This window comes from Xenopus laevis, chromosome 6L (assembly GCF_017654675.1).
Source record: "Xenopus laevis strain J_2021 chromosome 6L, Xenopus_laevis_v10.1, whole genome shotgun sequence".
NCBI classification, from domain to species: domain Eukaryota; kingdom Metazoa; phylum Chordata; class Amphibia; order Anura; family Pipidae; genus Xenopus; species Xenopus laevis.
In genome coordinates, this window is record NC_054381.1 from 94,114,339 (window position 1) to 94,135,954 (window position 21,616).

At 36.3% G+C, this 21,616-nt stretch overlaps 1 protein-coding gene across 3 annotated transcripts in view; it reads left to right on the forward strand.

Annotated features, from left to right (window-relative positions):
* The window catches only part of dsp.L (desmoplakin L homeolog), a 41,282-nt gene extending 19,769 nt beyond the window's left edge, over positions 1-21,513 (forward strand). The window contains exons 8-24 of one of the 3 annotated variants that reach the window (XM_018267776.2): positions 54-158; positions 357-452; positions 976-1,101; positions 2,181-2,333; positions 2,703-2,857; positions 3,383-3,509; positions 3,623-3,866; positions 5,526-5,737; positions 6,169-6,335; positions 7,706-7,844; positions 7,945-8,138; positions 9,168-9,330; positions 9,877-9,960; positions 10,978-11,085; positions 12,445-12,543; positions 12,737-15,031; positions 17,338-21,513. In XM_018267776.2, coding sequence (XP_018123265.1) covers positions 54-158; positions 357-452; positions 976-1,101; positions 2,181-2,333; positions 2,703-2,857; positions 3,383-3,509; positions 3,623-3,866; positions 5,526-5,737; positions 6,169-6,335; positions 7,706-7,844; positions 7,945-8,138; positions 9,168-9,330; positions 9,877-9,960; positions 10,978-11,085; positions 12,445-12,543; positions 12,737-15,031; positions 17,338-20,523 — 7,653 coding nt within the window. In that variant the 3' untranslated portion in view covers positions 20,524-21,513. The remainder of the gene's footprint in view (positions 1-53; positions 159-356; positions 453-975; positions 1,102-2,180; positions 2,334-2,702; positions 2,858-3,382; positions 3,510-3,622; positions 3,867-5,525; positions 5,738-6,168; positions 6,336-7,705; positions 7,845-7,944; positions 8,139-9,167; positions 9,331-9,876; positions 9,961-10,977; positions 11,086-12,444; positions 12,544-12,736; positions 15,032-17,337) is intronic. The other 2 variants (XM_018267777.2, XM_018267779.2) reach the window with 2 other exon arrangements.
* The last annotated feature ends 103 nt before the right edge of the window (positions 21,514-21,616 follow it).

The window sequence follows — 21,616 nt, forward strand, 5'->3', positions numbered from 1 at the left end:
CTGCTTGCTGTGATTGTGGCATATTCTACAGAACGATTTCTTTTATTTATTAGAAACTGATGAGTGAGCTGGAGATCAAAGAAAAGGAACTTAACAAGCTGAAGCAGGAAAGTGACCAGCTTATCATGAACCAGCACCCTGCAGCAGACAAAATTGAGGTATGAAAGAATAACATCCTTTATAATTTTCAGTCTGCTTACTACTCTGTGTTCTCACTGATCATGGCCATAATGATTTCCTTATTCAGTGTAATTTCGTTTAATTGAGATGGGTTTAGTGGTCTTGTCAAGTTGTTTTCCGTGAAATATGTGCTTTTTGCTGCTACATACAAGTTTGAAAATGTGTTATTTTTGCAGGCATACATGGATACCCTGCAGACTCAGTGGAGTTGGATTCTGCAAATAACCAAATGCATTGATGTCCACCTGAAAGAAAACGCTGCATATTTTCAAGTGAGTAGCTTATATTGATATAGCTATATGAAATAACTTTCTTAAAGTTCAGGTTAGTGTAATACTGTGACATGTAGTAAAGAGCCAAATCCTAAAAGCCCACTCTGTACAACTTCCTGCAAAATGGTACTCAATACTTGAGAATGCCTGTAGTTGGTGCGATAGCTCTCGCTCTCTCTCTGTAAAGGCTATTAAAACAGAAGCTATGGACTATTCAAGGCTGATAGTGTCCTTGCCTGCAATGTGAAGTGCAGCAGGTAAAGTTATTAAAAACTCGTAAACCCCCCAAAATGGCATCCAAACATTTTCACACAATTACAATGTGGGCATTAACAAGGCATTTTAGGCGTTTTAAACCACAAGAGGAAAAACACCATGTGTCCTTGCACCTTATGGGGATTATAACACAACAGGAGGGCTATGGAAGGTGATAAGCAAGATTGTTTCCAGCAATTGCAGCATAGACCAGGCTAAAATCTCAAGCTTTTGATGGAATGAATGTCATTATTTTTTTTTCTTTTAGTTTTTTGATGAAGCACAAAGCACAGAAAACTACTTGGTGAACCTCCAAGAGACCATCCGAAAGAAATATATTTCTGACAAAAGCATGTCCCTGCAACGTGTTCTGGATATGACTAAAGACCTTGAGGTACTGCAGCGTTTGTGTTTTAAATAGTTCATTTACATTTTTTACTTCATTAGACACGGCTAAATAAATATTTCCCTTTGTTCCCATTTCCCAAATATTTCCCTTCCTAAGGGGTTTTTCCCATTTGAGTTTACGTTTAGTATGATGTTGAGTGATATTCTTAGACAATTTGCAATTGGCTTTCATTTTTTATTGTTTGAGGTTTTTGAGTCATTTAGTTTTTTATTCAGCAGCTCTCCCATTTGCAATTTCAGCAATCTGGTTGCTAGGGTCCGAATTCCCCTAGCAACCATGCACTGATTTTAATAAGAGACAGGAATATGAATGGGAGAGGATTGGAATTTAAAGATGAGTAATAAAATGTAGCAATAACAATACAAATACAGAGCATTTGTTTTTTTAGATGGGGTCAGTGACCCCCATTTGAAAGCTGGAAAGAGTCAAAAACTATAACAAAATAATGAAGACCAATTGAAAAGTTGATAAGAATGGGCCAATCATCAATAACACACTAAAAGTTAAATTAAAGATGCACCTCTTCATTTTTTCTTAAAATTCTTTCATATTGGGGCAGATTTATCAAAATATGGGATTAGAGCTCACCATAATATTCTAAATTGAGAAAGCCAGTCGGATTTCTAATGAATCATCTTTGATAGAAAAAAAGTTGTATTTGATTTATTACTGTAGATTAGGGATGCACCAAATCCAGGATTCAGTTTGGGATTCGGGCAAGATTCTGTCTTTTTTCAGCAGGATTTGGATTCAGCCAAATCCTTCTGCCTGGCCGAACTGAATCCTAGTTTGCCTATGCAAATTAGGGGTGGGGAGGGAAATCGAGTGACTTTTTGTCACAAAACAAGGAAGTAAAAAATGTTTTCCCCTTCCCAAATGCAAATTAGGAGTCGGATTCGGTTCAGTATTTGGCCAAATCTTTCACAAAGAAATGTTGAAGAAAGATGTCATGCACAAAAGCTGCTCCACTAAACATCAAAAAAATATGTTGAAGTGTCACTCTTTGTGTAGTTTGCTGATAATGTACACCGTGTATTGCTCAATTTTACATTATTACTTTGCAGAAAGAAAAAGAGAAGATTAATGAATATAAAAGGCAGGTGCAGAGCCTGGTGAATAAATCCAAGAAAATTGTACAGCTCAAACCACGTAATCCTGACTACAAGAGAGAAAAGACTGTAGTCCTCAAGGCTTTATGTGATTACAAGCAAGATCAGGTATTTTTATGATTTTTTTTGGTGGTGGGGGGGGAGGATGCCACTGCCAGTGTAGAATAAAATCAACAACTAAATGATAATTGGTTACTTACTAGCCTTGTAGATGGAGCAGAATGAATTCACGAAAAAATGCACTAGGCATATACAACAGATTGTAATGATCACATTTCTACAGTTTTAAAGTTACATACCGCAAACACAAACTGCAACAAACACTTGCATGTTGGGTCACTAACAACTAAATATTAGCAGAGTAGGGAGAGGCATGAAATAAGAAAACACTGGCAATATGTATATGTCAATATTACGTTAAATTGATCTCATTTAAATATGTTTATTGTCTAAAGAAATATATTTAATTCTGTACAGAAAGTTATACACAAAGGAGATGAGTGCATTCTGAAGAACAATACCCAACGTAGCAAATGGAATGTGACTGGTCCTGGAGGTTTGGACATGGTGGTGCCTTCAGTCAGTTTAATTATTCCTCCCCCAAATCCATTAGCAGTGGATCTGGCTACAAAGTAAGTTTCCAGAATGTTATTTGCAGCAGCCACACAATATCTAGTGCTGGTCTGGAATTTGTAGAAAAACCTGTAAAGCACCTATTTGGGCCTTGTGCACAGCTTTCATTTGTTGGCACATCTCTCACATGAGTGATCAGATTTGACTTCTCAAGTGATGTCATTTGAAGGTAACTGTAGCTACATGGCCACAGATGATCTTGCCGATATATATATATATATTTTTATTAGTGATGTGCGGGCAGACCCGATACCCGTGGGACCCGGGGTTCGGTTCGACCTCGCAGTACCGGGTGCGGGTTGAGCTATTCTGCTGCTCTCCCCGCCCGCCACCTTCAAATGCTGGCTTCCGGTTTTATAGTCTCGCGTCTGCTCGCCCAGCAATTTTTGTGACATCATTGTCACGTAATCGGCGGGTCATAGCAGGGCGGGTTATATTTGTTGCTAGAGCAAACATATGGTCAAATATATGTAAATATGCTATTTAATTGCATGAACTTATAGTTAATTGCTTTTTTTCTTCAGGATTGAACAGTTCTACGAAGCAATCTTGGTCCTCTGGAATCAGCTTTACATCAACATGAAATCGCTGATATCCTGGCACTACTGCATGATCGATATAGAGAAAATTAGGGCAATGACTTTTGCTAAGGTATAGGAAAATTGGAAAAACTTCTGAATTACTTCTATAACAATTAACATTGTAAAAGAATGGTCATATGCTCTATGGAAGTTCTAACTTTATTTAATTCTGATTCATTTCAGCTTAAAACTATGCGGCAAGAAGACTACCAAAAGGTGGTTACAGACTTGGAAATTCATTATCAGGAGTTCTTGAGAAACAGTCAAGGTTCAAACATGTTTGGAGATGAAGACAAAAGGAAAATGCAGTCTCAGTTCTCAGAAGCACAGAAACACTATCAGACTTTGGTTGTGCAGCTCCCAAGTCAATCGACCACAGTAACTGAAAGGAAGATGGTTCAGCAAAATGCTACCCCCATAACTAAAGGTTTGAACTTTGCTCTGCATCAAAAATATCTGCCATATAAATAGTTTCTTATTCTCTTCTTTACAAATCATACAAAAACATTTCACCACATATACGGTAGGTAAAAATGGCTCAACGTGTCCAGACTATCTTGGAAATAATTCGGCTATATATTTGGATAGTTGTGTACAGTTTTTCTGCAACATTTTGGTTGAGATCATTATATTAGATTTAGTTGCATAACTTTCTTGGTGTTATATTTACAAGATGGAGTATAAAAAATCTTTGCTGCTATTGGCACATTTCTGACTCTCTTTGTGTAGGTTTTTAATATTTTTTTCCTCTTTTGATGGGTTTCCTCCTATAGGTATGACATGTTAACCGATCTCAGATGAATTTGGCTTAGTGAACAGGTTTTAGACTATTTGGGTTGAAGACCACCTTTTAAATACTATATTTGTATATTCCCTACTCACAATACCTCTTAAAAAGGATATACAATATCCTTGCTATTGTTTTATAAGTTAGCATATAATTCTTTGTCCTAATTGGCCTTTAGCTCCCAAACACTGCTTTTACCATTACTTGGGGAGCAGTCCAACTGTTTGGGGACTAATTACATGAAGTGTGTTTTTGCTTTTGGGTTCTAATTTGTATAAAATGTCTGTAGAAAGAGCAGGGATTGATAGCAATAATGAAGCTTTCACTATAAAGTTAGCTGTGATGTCCCATTGTATTTATATACAGGTATGGGATCCCTTATCCAAACACCATTATCCAAAAAGCTCCAAATTACGGGAAGCACATTTCCCATAGACTTCATTTTAAGCAAATAACTTCTACTTCATCCAAGCTAAGATATAACGAATCCTTATTGGAAGCAAAATCAGTTTATTGGGTTTATTTAGTGTTTTACATGATTTTTTAGAGGACTTAAGGTATGAAGATGCAAATTAACAGAAAGATCTGTTACCCGGAAAACCCCAGGTCCCGAACATTCTGGATAACAGGTCCCATACTTGTAATGGTAACACAGTACCTTGTTCTTGATCCTAACTAACCTGCATAAATCTATATTTGGGCAAAATAATCCAATTGGGTGTATTAAATGTTTAAATGATTTGTAGCAGACTTGAGGTAGGTTGATCGAAATGGATCACAGAGAGATCCCTTATCTGGAAAACCCCAGGTCCCAAGCATTCTGTATAATAGATTATTTACCTGCATAGGAATTTTAAAAAGTGTTTATTTTGCTGTTTCTAGTATAAACAGGTAATCTTTGGATCAGATCCTGATCCAAAAATTACCTGTTTATATATAAGAAACAGTTTACAAACAGCAAAATTTGGGCATTTAGACTGATATTCCTGTGATCCTGGTGGATTGAGGATTATTGACCCAGACAGCAACATTTTGTTAACCATCAAGGTGAGGGCCACCTTGTGGGTCAGCCTATGAATGATCACTTTTAGATAATCATCATGCTAATAGGTTTTGGCACACAGATTAGATAAATTATCGTCCCACTTCAAAAATAAAGGAAAACTAGACTGCTGTAGATGCATGCAAAAACCGTTTAGCTGCAGTTACATTTTCTATAGAAAGGCTGAATATTGTAGTACCAATAGGTCATAGTGATTTGGGAAATAAGTGACACATATTTTATTTTAACATGAACAGAAGTTGTGAAAAATGTCTCATCTTCCATGGTGGAAGTGGACAGCAAGCAGATAGATCGTGACAGGGAGAAACAAGAGAACTGGCTGTTGCTTGAGCTGCAGAGGATCCGTAAACAGCTGGAAGGCTATGAGATAAGGCTGGTGAGAAACAACATCTATAATGTGGACCAAGAAACTGCTAAAGATTTTCCACGCAGAATAAGTGAAATTGAGGTATGTAAAATGATAAGATCGGAATATTTTATAAAGAAATATTGCAAAGAAAAAGCACCTGGTACAGTATACTGGGCAATATCCTCCAATGCATTTGATGCAACAATGCTTGCCTGAACCGCAGGTAGATGGAACACATTTAATTTACTCCTACTTTAGGTATCTTTGTAAAGTTTATTGTGATTTATCAAGAAATCATTAAAATATAGTTACTACATTGACATTGCATCCCTGTAGTTAAGTTTAACATTTAACTAATTGGCGCATAAAAAATGAAATAGTAAATTTAGTAGTTTTGGGGAAAATGTTCTAATCATCTTTTTGTGAGGCCCAATGGCTGAAAATTCTCTTAGCCTTCATATCTGGGCATACACATATGCGGGCCCTTTCTTTTGTATACATTGTAACTGTTAAATTATTGTTTTCAACAGACCCTAAAAGGAGAAGGACAGGGAATAGCTACACAAATCAGTAAAATTAAAGAGATGATATTGAGTCTAAAGGAATCTGATAAGTCTTCATACCTACAGTCAGAGCTCAGTTTCCTCTTAAAGAAGATGGAAAATGTTAATGGTTTCTCAGCCGATCATTTAGAAAGGTAAGGTAGAATATATACTATTTAAACAATAATAGCAATGTTTTTTTCTATTATTTTCTAGTTTTATCATTTGCAATTTGCTTTATAAGTAAAATAACCCCTATATAAATATCATAACACTTTATATAGTATGCACAATGCTTCTCATTTTTTACCTCCTAGATCACTCCGTAAATATGCAGTAGAGGTATGCAGAGAGGTCACTGTTACATTCAATAATTAGTTTTTTCCTTAAAAATGCAAATACACCATATCTGGTCTGCATGACTTCTAGTGGATTTACTTAGAATTTGAATTAGATGTAAAATTTTGCAAAGTTTGTACCAGGTATAATAATTCATCGCAAACAATCAAATGTTTGCATTCAAAAAGGGACTAGTAAATGCTTCTTGCTTAAAGGGTACTATGGGTCACTAAAATTGGTGTAAATTCTGCACTGTTTATAATACTAGTATTAATGTGTTTCCCTCTGCTGTTTGTAATGGGGCACATTTCATATGTAGGTAATGTTTGACAAATGCACAAATAACCACTAATTAGTTCTTGATAAAGAAGAGTCAGGTAAGACCTATAGTGCATGAGTTTGCTTATTATGTGTTAATGATAAAAAATGACAAATTACAATTTAGGTTGTTAGACATACATATACATACAGACACAAATGTTTGTACTATTTGTTCCAGGTCCTTCATCTGTGCCTTCAGTACTTATGAATAAAGTCATTTGAATGGCATAATGCAACAGATGTACTTGGTGAGGGGAGGTGTATTTCCAGCAGATGCATAGCAGTATACTATTTTAGCAGATGATTATTGGACCAGCTCCTTGCTGTGCCTCATCCTTCCTGATTTAGTTGCTCTGTTGCCACCATTAACTTTTCCGTACATGGCAGAGCCAGGGGGTAACGTTAACTACCCTTGCCAAGAGTGCAAAAGACACTGGGCCTGGTCCTGGATGTTTTGAATAGCATGTACAACTAATGCACAGGCATTAGATCCAAGGAGTATTTCTTTAGTCTGCAGGTACTCCTTGTAGATTTTATAGTAACCACACATGTTTGGAAACACTAGGGTTTTGATATACTCTATAACCCTGATTTTCTAAAATGTTTGCCTTTGTTAATTAGTATTCTTTATTCAAATCTCACCAAACACTGTTATAATTAGTTGAATGACAGCTGTCATGTTTTTTGCCAGTCATTTTTATGACCTCTTAGATTTCTGTCTCCAAATATACAACACATACAGTGTCAATAATTAGCACTTTTTTCACACCTTAAGCTCTTTTCACACACAGTATTATAGAAAGACAGGATGTAATAAATTCTATAAAGGGTTGTTGTCAAAAGACTTTGTGCACTTATGTTTAAGGCTTCAGTCACTGAGGTTGCTGCTCCAAAGTATCCTACAAATTGAGGATCTGATCAAAGTTTATGAAGTGAGGCTGACTGAGGAGGAAACAATTTCCCTTGATCCAGCAAAAGTTGAAGCATACAGGGGTACTTTAAAAGTAAGTATAAATACTCCAAGATACAATTTACATTTTTCATTTTCAATAGACCATTTGCCTTTCAAATATATACCACGGTAATCAATCATTTAATCTTTAGAAAATGAAGATGGAGCTGGAACAAAAAAAGGGCATGCTGAAGACACTAGATTCTGAGCTGAAGAGCACCCTACAAATAAATGACCGTGTTAACCAGGCATATCCCTTTTATGGCCTGGACATGTCAAAATTCTGGAACAAAGGAAACCAACTGATAGAAAGGTCACAAAGAATAGAGAAGGAGATTGATGACAGGTAACAAGGCATAATTATGCATATAGGAAGAATAAAGGATATAGTTTGGTATTTTCAACTTGTTTATATCAGCATTTCTGTATGTATGAGCAGGTATTAGTATAGTTTTTGCTTTAACTAAGGCACTGTAAAACTATTAGCCACTCATAGTTTAACTTCAACAAATGGCTAAAAAAGGAGAATTCAACCCTGTATAAAAAACCCTGTGCCTCCCACCCCAGAAAGACCCCCCTCCCTCCTCCTCCCAGGCTAACTGCCCTCCCGGGGGAAATGTCCCATACTTTATACATACCCCTTGGCGCAGATTCTGCCAGCAGAGTTCCACGCATCCATCTTCGGATCCTCGGTAAGCTGGGAGATCGTCAATTTCCGTTCAATTCGGCGCATGCGCAGTTGTCGAAAACCGGCAAACTGCTCCAACTACGCATGCGCCGACATACCGATCTCCCAGTCAGCTTACAGAGGAGCCGGAAGATGGATGCGTGGAACTCCGCTTGCAGAATCTGCGCCGAGGGGTAAGTATAAAGTATGGGGCAGTTAGCCTGGAGGGAGGGGGTGGTACGGTTTTGTTTTATACAGGATTGAATTCTCCTTTAAGGAGAACCATGTAACCATTTAAAAAAAAAAAACTATAAAGTGGTCTTTTCTAAATTTTGTGAGCACTCTAAATCAATCTTTTATAGGGAGCAGCCCCATCAAGCTTCTGTTTAAATGATGAGAAAACACTTCTGATTAGATTTACAAGTTATTTTCTCAAATAGAACAGCTTCTAAAAAGGCATAAAGCTGACATCTGAACTAATTTATAATGGGGTTTGCAGAATGAGCATTTCGTAGGAGCCTACATTTAAACAGAAGAGATAGTAATCATTAGTTAATTTATCCTGTAGTGGGTGGTACATTGATTTCACTAACCTTGAACTAATAGCTCGGAATTGAGATATTCAGTCCTCTAATCGCCTTGTTGAGGGGGAGTGATATATAAGAGAACACACTGAAGGCAACTGAAAAGTATTTTCTTATTTTTAAGGTTGTGGGAATTAGAGAAACAAAGCAAGCAAATAAAGAATTACAAAGACGTTTCGCAAGTGTTAAGCAAGTGGATAAGTGATACAAAGCACAAGCAAGATTCCCTAGAATCCATCAAACTGTCAGATGCGACCACTGTTTCAAGATGCATAAGTGATCAAAAGGTACTAAATGCATATTTTATTTTTTTATTTAATTGTTGTATTTATTGATAAGTTCTCAAAGGTTTTGAAGCAAGCATCATATGTCTTGCTGCGATAATCAAACTGCAATGCTTATAATTAGTCACAGAACAGTAGTTATGGCATACCTACCTAGTATTTCATAGAGCAAACTGAAAAGAAAAGTAAAAACATTTTATATAGAGCCAGCCACTGGTAGAAAATGCCCTTGCACACATAGCAATGGTTTAACAATTACACTGAATATAACTGAATTGACAAACAATTAGACAGGTTTGGGGCTCTCTGCCAATAAAGCTGAGCATCTACTGAACTAATTTATGTTAGAAAGCCAATATATATGCTCTTAAGTATTAATCACAATACTTTAATCATTTTAGAGCCCCATAGGCTTTCACACACTGACCAATAATGCTGATTTTGTGTGGAGGGGCCCAGCCCATATGCCCTAGCAATTATAGATTATGTTTATGCTTGCATATGTGTCAAGAAGTATATTTAACAATGACTCAAATATCTGTTAAACAGGCTTTGAATGCTGAAATTCAGGGCAAAAGAGATAAAGTGGAAGACGTTGTAAAGACTGCAGACATATGTGCATCAGGAATTAAGGTAAGACAATAAGTGGAGTTTCCAGGCAAACAGAATTGCTGGAAATTTCATACTGTATGAAACAAAATAATTTGCAACCAGTGGTACTGTATAATATCAGGGGCACAGGCCTCTCAGCAAAAATATTTTGGGTCCCCAACCCAGATGCACGTGCATTTGTGTGTCACTTGTGACCCCCACCAGCCTTTTGGACCCAACTGCTGTCACAGGGTCAGCTCCCCCAATAGTTATGAAACGGTTTGTATATGACAATATACTATACAAGAGAAATGTTCTTGTCTGTATACTGTAATGTGTCATAATGGCCAAAACAATAAAGGATTTAACTCCTGGCATATGCAGCAATCAAGCACTGTGGTCCTCCTCAGGAGAACGGAGGCTATGAAAACGTCCTTGTCTGCCTACAACCACTTACCTATTCACCTATTTATTTAAATGGTAAGCAGTTGGTAGCTGGCAAGGAAAGTGTGACCACTTTGGTTTTCTCTGACAGTATATATGAGGTCAGAAGTCTGCATGTGCCATGGAATTTTGCCTCTCTCTCTCTCTGTCTAGTAGAACTAGGGGTATATTTATCAAAGAGTGATGTTATAGATCACCACAGTCCACTAGAGTGAAATTTTGCCACTCTCCATTTACTTCTATGGGATTTTTAAAAGAGTATTTATCAAAGGGTGAAAGTGAAAATTAACCATTTGATAAATACGCCTTTAAAAATCCCATAGAAATTAAAGGAGAGGCGGTATTTCACGCTAGCAGACTGTGGTGATTTCTAACTTCACTGATTGATAAATATACCCCTAGACTTTTGATCTGCACTTTACAGTACATTCTGCATGCCATGGAATTTTGCCTCTCTCTCTAGAACTAGATTTTTGATCTGCATAGTACATTCATTTTTAGAAAACGTATCTATAACTTGCTCTTTGTGTACTTTCGTAAAAACTGTACTCAAAAAGGTAATTATATTAATGTTTACACAAACCAAATATTTATCTTTTTTTTTCTCGATTTCAGGATTACGAACTCCAGTTAGCATCCTATAGCTCTGGTTTGGAAACACTACTCAATATCCCCATCAAAAGGACAATGGTGCAGTCCCCTTCAGGAGTCATAACGCAAGAGGTAAAAACCTTGGAGCATTTTAAAGTGATACTGTCATGGGAAAACATGTTTTTTTTTTTTCAAAACTCATCAGTTAATAGTGCTGCACCAGCAGAATTCTGCACTGAAATCCATTTTTCAAAAGAGCAAACATATTTTTTTATATTCAGTTTTGAAATCTGACATGGGGCTAGACATATTGTCAGTTTCCCAGCTGCCCCAGTCATGTGACTTGTGCTCTGATAAACTTCAGTCAGTCTTTACTGCTGTACTGCAAATTGGAGTGCTATCACCCCCTCCCCCCCAGCAGCCTCACAAAAGAACAATGGGAAGGTAACCAGATAGCAGCTCCCTGGTAGATCTAAGAACAACACTCAATAGTAAAAGCCAAGTCCCACTGAGACTGATTTAGTTACATTAAGTAGGAGAAATAACAGCCTGCCAGAAAGTAGTTCCATCCTAAAATGCCGGCACAAGTCACATGACTGGGGGCAGCTGGGAAACTGACAATATGTCTAGCCCCATGTCAGATTTCAAAATTGAATATAAAAAAATCTGTTTGGTCTTTTGAGAAATGGATTTCAGTGCAGAATTCTGCTGGAGCAGCACTATTAACTGATGCGTTTAAAAAAAAAAAATGTTTTCCCATGACAGTATCCCTTTAATTTACAGCTATAGTTTTGCAAATATGGCTTTTCTGAATAAAACATAATGTAAAAGTCCTCATGTTTCAACTTATCCCAAAGGCAAGTTCCCTAAAAGGACAGCTTTAGTGCTGCTAACACGGTATATGATGTCACAAGACTGGCACTACCCTAGCAGTAAGGTGCAGTCTTGTGTGTGTGTATGGGTAGGGGGCAGAAGAATAGATTTGCTTTTTTTATCTTGCTCAGTTTACTGCTGAATGGTGTTAAGGCTAGTAAATCTTGAAGATACACAAATATAAAAAGTGGGTTTCAGGTGTGACAAACTCCTCTTCCAAATGTATATAAAAATAATAGTTATAAGAGATATACTACCCATTACACGGATACTTGCATGTAGAGTGTTTCAACACTATTGTACGAAAAGCAAATCCAAATTTTATATTTATAAGTATACTTTATCTGTATGCAGATAGCTTGTGCAACATTTGGTGGATAGGTTATGAACTACCTAGTCAAATATATATAAAACTTTAAACTTCCAGTAGAAACCAGGATGTATAATTAATGAATAATACTGAATTAATATGGATGTTGATGTAGTAATGTGTTTAAAATACATGGGCCTTTAGGATTTAAAATACACATCTGAATTCCCCTTTAGTTATACAAGACCTATATTAATTATATATGACATCCTATAAACACCCTGTAATTATATTCTCTTTGTTTTTAGTCTGCTGAGATTCAAGCACGTTACATTGAGCTTCTTACCAGGGGAAACGATTACTATAGACTTCTGCATGAAACATCAAAGAGCCTTGAAGACCTAAAGGTATCGTAATGCATTATAATGTATAATTATGACCCTATCAAAAGGTCATAATTTAGTTTATCTTGTTGGGTTTATATTAGAAACCATTTATTGTACTTTATTCTTGATGGAACAGGAAAGAAGTAATTATTTACTAGATCTCTCATAAGAAGTATTACAGTAGTGTTAAATAAGTGTCTTGTTTTTTTTTCAGATGAAAAATACGAGAATTGAACTTCTAGAAGAGGAGTTGCGACTTGCAAGAGATGCAAATTCAGACAATTCCCAGAAAAATAAATTTCTTGATCAAAATCTTCAAAAGTATCAAATCGAATGTAATGAATTTAAGTCCAGAATACTCTTGCTAGAGGATATGAAGAGAAAATCAGAAATGGATGGCAATTCTGCCAAACAGAATTTAGAAAAATACTACAGCCAGATAACTGAGCTTAATGACAAAATAACTAGATTAACATATGAAATTGATGATGAAAAAAGAAGGAGAAAGGCATTGGAAGACAGGTGTGACCAGCAAAAAAATGAATTTGACCAAATGCAGAAGAAAAAACAAAATGACCTGGATTCTCTGAACAGACAAAAGCTAGAGACTGAAAAGATTTTCAAGGAGAAGGAGTACGAAATAGAGAGATTGAAGATTCTTCTTCAGGATGAGGGCCAGAGGAAGCGGGAGTATGAGAATGAGCTATCAAAGGTAAGGAAGCAGTATAATGACGAAATCAGTAGTTTGAGGACCAAGTATGAATCAGAAATAACCATTACGAAGACAACAATTCAGCAGATATCTGCACAGAAGGAAGAGGACACATATGACCTTAAAGCCCAGCTGGAGAAACTTGCTCGGGAGAATAGAGACCTGCTAAAAGAAATTACAAGACTGAATGATGCTATAGTTCAAATAAATGAGCAACGTAGAAAGACAGAAGAAGAGGTCTGCCAGCACAAAGCATCTGGTTCTGAACTATCCCAGAGAAAGCAGCATTTAGAAACTGAGTTACAAAAGTTAATTAATATCCACTCAGAAGATACTACAAGATATAAGATATCTCTAGAAGAAGCTGCAAGGACAATACAGGAGAGAAATAGCGAGGTTGAAACATTGAAGTACCAACTACAAGAAGAGGCTGCACGCCAGAGGCATTATGAAAATGAACTCGCTAAGGTAAGGAACAATTATGATGAACAGTTTATAAATCTGAAAAACAAGTATGAGACAGAAATAAACATCACAAAAACCACAATCCAAGAAATAACTGTTCAAAAAGAAGATAATATCAATGACTTCAGAAAACAGATTGATAATTTATCAAGAGAAAAAAGAGATTATTTGGCAGAAATCGATAGACTGAAAACTACTATATCACAAATGACAAATAATCTCAGGAAAACAGAAGATGATGTCCACCAGCAGAAATCCTACACATCTGAGATATCTCGGAAAAAACAACAGATGGAGATTGAGCTCCGACATATCAATGATCTTAAAAACGAACAAGAGCAAAAGTCAAAAAAATCACTGGAGGATGCTGCCAAAACTATTCAGGATCGTAACAAGGAAATCGAGAGACTGAAAAAGATCATAGAAGTTGAAACTGAGCAAAGAAAAAAATTGGAAGATGACCATGTCAAATTGCAGAGAACACAGTTTGATTTGCAGAAAGTCAACAGCAGTGCCACAGAGACCATAAACAAACTGAAAATTCAGGAGCAAGATTTCATAAGACTTAAAGCAGATCATGAAAAATTATCTCTAAAAGATCAAGACAAACAAAGTGAAATTTTCAGACTTCAAGGCAACTTGAAAGAATTGCAAACACAAAAACTGAAATTTGAAGAGGAGATCAGCAGACAAAAGAGAATTGCAACAGACGAACATACAACTAATAAGAAATTAGAAGATGAGCTGGAAAGCTTGAGAAGAACCAGCAGTGAACAATTGAAAAAGATCACACACCTAACACAGCAAATTGAACAAATTACTGTTGTCAAAAAGCAAACTGAAGATGATCTGAGACTGCAGAGGGAATCTTTAGATGGTCAACTTAGGGACAAACAGAGAAATATTGATGAGCTGAGCAAATTGGTGGCTGAGGTGGAAAGTCTACGTCGACAGCTACACGTAGAACAAGAAAACTTAAGGCAGGCTCATGGGCGCAATGAACATTTGCAAAAGACAATCGAAGAGCGAAACAAAAGCCTAAATGAATGTAAAATAGAGATAGAAAGGCTTCAGTCAATAACAGAAAATCTGACAAAAGAACACTTAAGGCTAGAAGAAGAGCTGAGATACTTAAGACTGGAATACGATGAGGTCAAGAAAAGTAAAAACGAGGTGGATGGTGAAAAAACAGCAACTATTACAGAATTAAAGAACCAGCTGCAAACAAGCAACAAACGCTCATTGGAGCTACAGGGCCTGATAAATGAGTTACAGAAAGAGAGACAAAATTTGAGACAGGAAATTGAAAAATTCCAAAAGCAAGCACTAGAGGTATTCAGATTCAAACGCTCTTAATTGATATTTTGTCAAATCTAGGCATGCATATTTATATATTTGCTGCTAGATGAAAAAATGATGAGGCGTTGATTTCATAACGTCTAGGTTTCTACAAAGAAAATAGTATATTCTTCAAGAAGCACTTGTCTAAACATGCACTTTTTATTGCACATTGTGTTTTTATGAGTACACATAACATTTATTTGTAAAACAACACTATAGTCTATAGCGTTAAATATCCTTGAGATTTACACAAAAGGGAGGGGCAATAATAAATAGTTAAAGGGGAACTCCACAAAAACATAACTTGAGCTTTTTGAAAAGTAAACATAATTTCAAGCAATTTTGCATTATACATCAATTAAAAAATATGCAGACTTTTCATGATTTTTAATGGTTTCTGATAGTTCAAGCCTAGCCCCCTGCTCTTCTGCTGATATTTCTGACTACTTTGCTGAGCTGGCTGACTACTGTTACTCAACAGCCAGCTGTCCTTAGACTGCATTCCAAACCCCACAATTCCCTGAACATATGATTTCAATAAGGAACAGAATATCATAGTGCAATGCATTGTGGGTTATGTAGTTCCTGCATGCTGTCTGTAAGCTGTGGAGAAGTTGTTACAATTTATAACATCAGTGTTTAGTCCCTCCTTCCCTGGCAGGATTTCAAATGATACAGAAAGAGAAGAACTGTTAAACAGCTGGATTTCAGCATAGAAAGGGGCATTTATTCATACTTTTTGATGAGATCGGTAACTGTGATGGGTATATTAGGGGTTTGTGTTATGCGGGCTTCTTTATCAAATTTTGGTTTGCAAGCAGGAGTTCCCCTTTAAGTCAGTTTTTACATTTAAAAAAAAATTAATTTGATTATTTAACCAAAAAGATGTTTACCACCAGATGAATTTGCATACATAAGCAAATAAAGATAAGTTATTACAGATGTGGGAGCCTGTTATTTAGAAAATTCTGGAATACAGGAATCCAGTTTCCATAGTTACCTATTTAAACAAACTGTTTTGCTCTTCTTCTGTAATAAGGCAATATCTTGTACTTGACTATTCTAGCATAAATCCATATTGGTGACAAAATAATCCTATTGGTTTGTTTTTATAATACATATCCTTTAGAAGCCTTAAGGCATGGTTCCACATATTATGGAAAGACCCTTTATCCAGATATTCCCAGGTTTCAAGTATTCCAGATTATATATCTGTATTATGTCTTGTTTCCTTATTACATGTCACTAGATTTCTGACTACTGACAGTTTTACCTGACGCCTCTCTAGTGCTTCTTGGTTTTAAAGCTGCTGATGTGAAAACCTGTTGAAGTTCTCTCTGGAAGAATGTGGCAGCTAACAGATTACAAAATGCAAAATGAAGACATACTCTATAAACAAATATCAATGCTGCAGTTTTTTTTTTTTTAATAAAAGCAAATAAAAAAAATACCCAGTAATTTATCTATAGAGCTAAAAAACATAAATATATTATTATAAAGATTATAGTTAAAGGATATAATAAATAGAAGTTAAATCATAGTGTGATTAATTTATAGTATCTCATTAAGTTTAATATGTGTGTATAATATACTGTCTTAAATCCAAAATCTTTTAATCAATTATATGTTTGTCAGTCTCCTCTAATAAATTTGTGTTTACACATATTTTAACCCTACAGTATGTATATTGGCTTTCTCATCATTTCTAACTCATAAAATCTTGTTTAACCAAATGTTAATTCGTCGACTTTACTTCTTGAATCTTGCTGACCACATTAAATTTTTTTTTTATTTGTCAAATTACTTTTTCTTTCCTGTGTTGATTTTCTTTGTTTTTGTAATTATGTCCTCACATCAGAAAAAAACAATCTATGAATAATTTATTATTCCCAAAAGATTTAGGGCATTATTGTTTCTATTTACTTTCTGAAATAATATAAGGCTAGATTTACTAAACTCCCAAAATTCTAAAAACAGAGAATAGTTTTAATGTATTCTTAGAACTTGTCTGGATGTTTTTAATATGCATGAAATATTGCATCTTTTATGCGCTTGACTGTATTTTTACATTGACTAAAATACATATAATATTTTTTTGGGCTTTGGTATATCTAACTGTAAGTATTGCAGTAGCTTTATATGTTCCTCAGAAACGCAGACACTTTGTTACTGGTCATAAAACAGCAAACTAATGTAGCTTATAGAACACAAAATAATAGAAGAAATGTATTAATGCTGATAACTGGCAAATTTCATTACAACAACCTATATTCTTTAAACTTTTTTCTCTTATCTAGGCATCCAGTAAGATACATGAATCCAGTAGCAAGTGGTCTGAAATTGTGCAAGAAAAGGAAAGCCTTCTCACGAAAATAAAGCTTCTCGAACAAGATAAAATAAGACTGCAGAGGCTAGAAGAAGAACTTAACCGAGCCAAGGCAGCATTAGATTCTGAAATTCGAAATAAGCAGCGTCTGGAGGAAGAAAAGAACCAAATCCGAAATGATTTTAACCAGTGGAAGAGTCAGTTTACTCGGAAAGAAGATGATGTTAAGAGAATAGAAATCGATCTTGAGAGATGTGGAAGAGACAAACTTGGACTAAAAAGTGAAATAGAGAGGCTACAGGCAGAGATAAGGTCCATTGAAGAAAGGTACAGGCGTAAATTAGATGATGCCAACAGGACATGCCAATCAGAAATGAAATCACAACGACTAGCGCTAGAAAGTGAATTAGAAAATCTTAAGAGACGTCCACTTGGGTCAGTTAAGCAAACTCAGACAGATGAAGATATGTCAATTGATCCTTCTAAATTTTTATTTGATGGGCTACGGAAAAAGGTTACAGCACATCAGTTGCTTGAGTGTCAAATAATAACTAAAGCGACATTTGAAAAATTAATAAAGGGGCAAAAATCCCTTGAAGAGGTTGCTGCAGAGGTAGAGCCCTATCTGAAAGGTGCTGGGGCAATAGCTGGAGTATCTGTTACACCAAAAGAAAAATATTCACTAGTGGAAGCCAAGCGAAAAAAACTAATTTCACCAGAAAGCACAGTGATGCTTCTCCAGGCCCAAGCAGCAACAGGAGGAATAATTGATATTGGAAAAAATGAAAAGCTAACAGCAGATCATGCCCTGGCCAGAGATCTTATAGAGTACTCTGATAAAGAGGCAATTTATACTGCAGAAAAAGCTATAACTGGCTTTAAAGATCCATTCTCAGGAAAAATTGTTGGTGTTGGGGAAGCCATTAAGAAAAACTTGATTTCACAGAGTGATGGCATTCGTCTTCTAGAAGCACAGGTAGCCGCAGGAGGCATTGTAGATCCATTAATCAGTGTCTACATACCAGTGGATGTTGCTCTATCTCGTGGCCTGATTGATCAAAATCTATACAAAATCTTAAATGATCTCAGCGATGACGTAAAGAATTTTATTGATCCAGTCACTAAGAAAAATATCAGTTATGTACAGCTTAGAAAAAAATGCAGAGTTGAACCTCATACAGGATTTTTATTGTTACCTGTAATGAAGAAAAGTCTTTCATTCCAGGGTATAAGACACCAGGTTCCAGTGGATGAATTAGTTCAATCTGGAATTATACGTGCTGATACAGTGGATCAACTGGAATCTGGCCAGATAACTATGGAGGAAGTCAGTGAGCGCATTAAAGACTTTCTTCAGGGCTCCAGTTGTATTGCTGGCATTTACAATGAAGCCACAAAAGAAAAACTAGGATTATGTGATGCAATGAACAAAGGCCTGCTGAGGCGTGGGACAACACTTGAACTTCTAGAAGCCCAAGCAGCAACTGGGTTCATTGTTGATCCTGTAAATAATCTGAGACTTCCAGTGGAAGAAGCACACAGGAGAGGGCTTGTTGCACATGAATTCAAGGATAAGTTATTATCTGCCGAAAGAGCTGTCACTGGGTACAAAGATCCAGAAACAGGCAATATCATATCTTTGTTTCAGGCTATGAAGAAAGAACTGATTGAGAAAGGCCATGGCATTCGCTTGTTGGAAGCTCAAATTGCCACAGGTGGAATTATTGATCCCAAAGAAAGCCATCGTTTGCCAGTTGATGCTGCATATAAACGAGGTTTTTTTAACCAAGAGATGAATGAAATTCTTTCAAATCCTGATGATGATACCAAGGGCTTTTTTGATCCTAATACAGAAGAAAATTTGACATACCTGCAACTAAAAGATAGGTGCATTGTGGATGAAAAAACAAATCTTTGTTTGTTGCCTTTGAAAGAGAAGAAGAAGGCAGTTCAAACATCCCAAAAGAATACTTTGAGAAAACGCAGAGTTGTCATAGTAGATCCAGATACTAATAGAGAAATGACTGTGCAAGAAGCTTACAAAAAAGGTCTCATCGATTACAATACCTACATTGAACTTTCTGGACAGGAATGTGAATGGGAGGAAATAACCATTACAGGATCAGATGGCTCTTCAAGAATTGTCCTTGTTGATCGAAAATCAGGAAACCAGTATGATGTTCAAGAAGCAATAGAAAAGGGCTTGATCAACAGATCTCAACTTGATCAATATCGTGCTGGTTCCTTAAGCCTTACTCAATTTGCAGATATGATCTCCAATATAAATCTCAGTGATGATGTGCTAGTTTCTTCAAGACATGATTCATTATCTTCTCCAAGGCTTCGTACCAGTTCATGGTCAAAAAGTGGCTCATATTCAGATACGTTAGAAGAGACAAGCCCCATTGCAGCCATATTTGATACAGAAAATATTGAAAAAATCTCTATATCAGAGGGTATTAATCGTGGAATTGTTGACACAATTACTGGACAGCGCTTGCTAGAAGCACAGGCTTGTACAGGAGGTATTATTAACCCTGCCACAGGCCAGAGATTGTCCCTTCAAGATGCTGTTACACAAGGCATAATAGATCATGATATGTCATCAAGATTAAAACAAGCTCAAAAAGCCTACTACGGATTTGATGGAATCAGAGGGCAGACAAAATTGTCTGCAGCAGAAGCAATGAAGGTTAACTGGCTGCCTTATGAAGCTGGGCAACGCTTCCTTGAGTTTCAGTACATAACAGGTGGTCTAGTTGATCCAGATACACAAGGAAGGCTGTCCACAGAGGAAGCCATCAGAAAAGGCATGATCGATGGCCGAGCAGCTCAGAAACTTCGAGATGTAAACAGCTATCCTAAGATTTTGACCTGTCCCAAGACAAAACTAAAAATCTCTTACAAAGAAGCAGTTGATAAATCTATGGTTGAAGACAAAACAAGCTTGCGGATGTTGGAGGCAGCTTCAGTTTCTTCTAAAGGGATTAGCAGTCCATATAATATGTCCTCTGCCCCAGGATCACGTTCAGGATCTCGATCTGGTTCTCGAAGTGGATCACGAAGAGGGAGCTTTGATGCTTCTTCTGGCTCATCGTCTGTGTCTTACAGTTTTTCTCAAAATATTTTTAGTAGCAGTTCTTCAGGAGGAATTTAGTGGTTAATGGGCTTGAATATTATCTTTTTGTCTGAATACAGGAAGGGAAATTGCTTTACTTTTTATCTTTTCTGTTAAATGTATGGAAGATGCTTTTAGCAGCACAGGGCTCTAATGGTTTTCTCTAGACCCTTCAAAACTGGATTTGTTAAATATATTATTTTTAGAGGTGTCTTTGTATTCTGGCATGAACTTGCTGTATCTTTTCTATATGTTGATCCAGTATGGTTTTAAAATACTCCTGTACGATCAATGTAAAATTTAGATGTTAGTTTTGTAATGCAAGTTTGAATTTCAAATGTATTTAGAATAACTGCATTATCTTGTACAAAGACTCTATTAGATAACAAAGAATATCATGATCACTGTGCCAGATGTAATGCCTGATGGGGTCCTAATTTATCCATCCAACTTCATTAGCTGCAGGACCTAAGAGCTGGACCTAAGAGCTTCACCCAGATCTCATGAAAACTGAACCTATAAAGGAAGGGGTGTACTCAAGCTGGGAAGCAAAGTCCAGTCTGCAGCCTCACTGTTTCTCTTTATAACATAATAATATAGTTTGACTATATACAGCGGGTACTGACCTTTTTTGATTAGAATGATTTTGAACTGTTTTTGAAGGGTAATTCAAGCCCTTTCACAAAATAATAGTTTAAGCTGATAGTATTAAGACAGAGGTCAGCGTTATTGAATTCTCATACAGTTATGCTTATCCTTACTGATTATATGGGCTGCTTGGTAACCTGGTCTACCAGATCAGTGATATCAAACGCATGTGCAACAGTTACTGGCTGCCCAGGTCAGGCATTGTCTCTTAATAATGTCTGTCTGTGCCATTATTCTACTAGGGCTTTATCACTATTTTTACCATTTTACTGCAAGGTTGTATGCTTTCCCTGTGGTGTCTCTGGCAGTTACATATATTTTTGTACTCTTGTAGCGTGTTTGTTATTTGTCATGCTGGCAATAAACTTTATACCATTTGAAGCACTCGTGTTAAGCTTTTTAGTTTAGTAGCAGTCTTGCAGTTCAACAGCACTCAAAATGGCAGAGACTCTTACCTATCTATGCAATTTATTCAATAAACCCT